Source organism: Plasmodium inui (genome assembly GCF_000524495.1).
Source record: "Plasmodium inui San Antonio 1 unplaced genomic scaffold supercont1.193, whole genome shotgun sequence".
NCBI lineage: Eukaryota > Apicomplexa > Aconoidasida > Haemosporida > Plasmodiidae > Plasmodium > Plasmodium inui.
This window is the reverse complement of record NW_008482027.1, coordinates 840-2,809: the sequence shown is the minus strand read 5'-3', so window position 1 is coordinate 2,809 and position 1,970 is coordinate 840. Positions and strand designations below refer to the sequence as shown.

General features: G+C 33.2%; 1 protein-coding gene across 1 annotated transcript; it reads left to right on the top strand.

The window, feature by feature from the left end:
* Positions 1 to 1,102: 1,102 nt before the first annotated feature.
* On the top strand, positions 1,103 to 1,536 carry C922_05808 (hypothetical protein; the record flags this gene model as incomplete). The annotated part of the gene is made up of 2 exons (XM_008821379.1): positions 1,103 to 1,253; positions 1,394 to 1,536. The coding sequence occupies 2 exons, from the start codon at positions 1,103 to 1,105 to the stop codon at positions 1,534 to 1,536; spliced, it is 294 nt and encodes a 97-aa protein (XP_008819601.1).
* Positions 1,537 to 1,970: the final 434 nt, after the last annotated feature.

Genomic DNA, 1,970 nt, shown 5'->3' with positions numbered 1-1,970 from the left:
AAGTCTGCACTAGATAGAATAAAGTAATCAGGGTTTTCTCATCATTCATAAGAATTATTTACATAGCCTTTTATAAAACCATCCCACACAAGTAAAGTGCACAAATTCTGTGCCCCCAACGCACGGTTGCATTAAAGAATTTCACATTGCGTCTTCCTGTATTTATAAACTTCTTTTCATATGTGAAAGTAACCGAAGGAGAGGTATATTGCACTTATAAGTCATTTTATCAGTAACAACAATTCTAAGGGAAATTTATACTAAAGGGAAAGAAGTATTAATTTATAATGTACGAACAATACCATAGTTCTCCTACCATAAGGCATAACATGTCTTACGCTCTATTGTGTAATGTATGAGTTGCACTAATTACGCCGGAGCCACGTAATAAAAAATAGCCATCACTTTTTACTGGTAATAATTGAATTTATAGTCGTCTGAAGAAGAAAAAATAGATAGGGAGATAAATAAAGAAGAAAAACAAAAAATAAAAAACAGAATGAAGAAAATAAGAAGAGGAGAAGAAAAAATTACAAGAAAGGAGCAATAAAAAGCAAAGACATGGAAAATAAAGAATAAATTACAAAAGAACAGCGAAAGATAGAGAAAAAAAAATTAAAAGAAAAAAAAAAAAAAAAGAGAAAAATAAAAAACAAATCGGAAAAAGGGAAATACAAAGAAAGGAAGAAAAAAAATAAATAAAATGATTAACAATAAAAAAGGAAGAAACTAGCAAGAAGAACAAGAGGAAAAATTATCAGAAAATAGAAAAAATAAGAGGAAAGCAGAAAAGAAAGAAAAGAAAAAAACCCTAATAATTCCTCCGATTTTGCTCTTCTGGAAACCGCCCAGGACACACGGGTGAAGCCATTTTATATTTCACAAAAATGACGGAACTATTTAGTCCGCGTCTATTGAGGAATACTAGTACGAAGTTACTCATAAGGGGTTTCATTAATAACATCCTCCTTGTACTATATTCTGTATGTCCATTGTGCAGCGTAACTAAAGTTGATCTATATAAAAACTACATTCCCTCATAAAGTTAAAAGTGCCTTTTAAAGTCTATTCATATATTCCTGCAAATGTATACAAATCCCACATGAATATGAAGGACATGCTGTTTACAGTTATCACAATATTCCTCAAAGAACTCACTCGCTTCACTTATTGTACACCCAAATACGTCATCCTGCACAGGAAGATAATGACTCCCCAGGACACATATTATACAAAATCTGCAGAACGAATTAGTGAATAAAGGCTTGATAAACATCTCTGAAATCTTATGGATGTTGTATAAACCAAAAATCCTCTCAATTCCTACGTAGTTTCTTCTACATATTACCATGGATTGGATACATGGAATGAGAAAGATTCTATGTTTCCGCAGAATTGTTCAAAATAGACATTTTCATGAGACAGAATCAATGCAAAGGTGCTAATTGTCCATTCAACAGTGGATGGAACTATAGAAATTTTGAATCGAATGTTAATTCAGACAAGAATCATTATGAGGAATCGGCCGATGCCTGAAATCTCACCATGGTTTCATGCACCAGAGGCTTCATTAATGATGTCCAAGTGGGGATATTACAATTTCAGGGGAACTTATATAAAGAACTTACCTAATCACTTCGCATCCTCAATAAAAGTTCAGACTGGAATCTATCATAAGGAATAATGAGAAAATTTCCAAAAGCTATTTCAATCACAGATCACCTTTCCGCATATACAGTGCAACACACCTGAAGAGAAATTGTTATCTTGCATGAAAAAACCTTAGGTTACTTCATTGGTCACACAGTGTGGTTATGTAGACATCCCTAGATATATTACAGGGAATACACTAAGGCCACACTGCTGTGGGGAGTCCTCTTATTTTACTCCTCCATATACTTATGCCTATTCATACAATTCCTACTATTCTCTCCATAAAACTCGGCTTGTTTCATGTTCACTGAAACTTC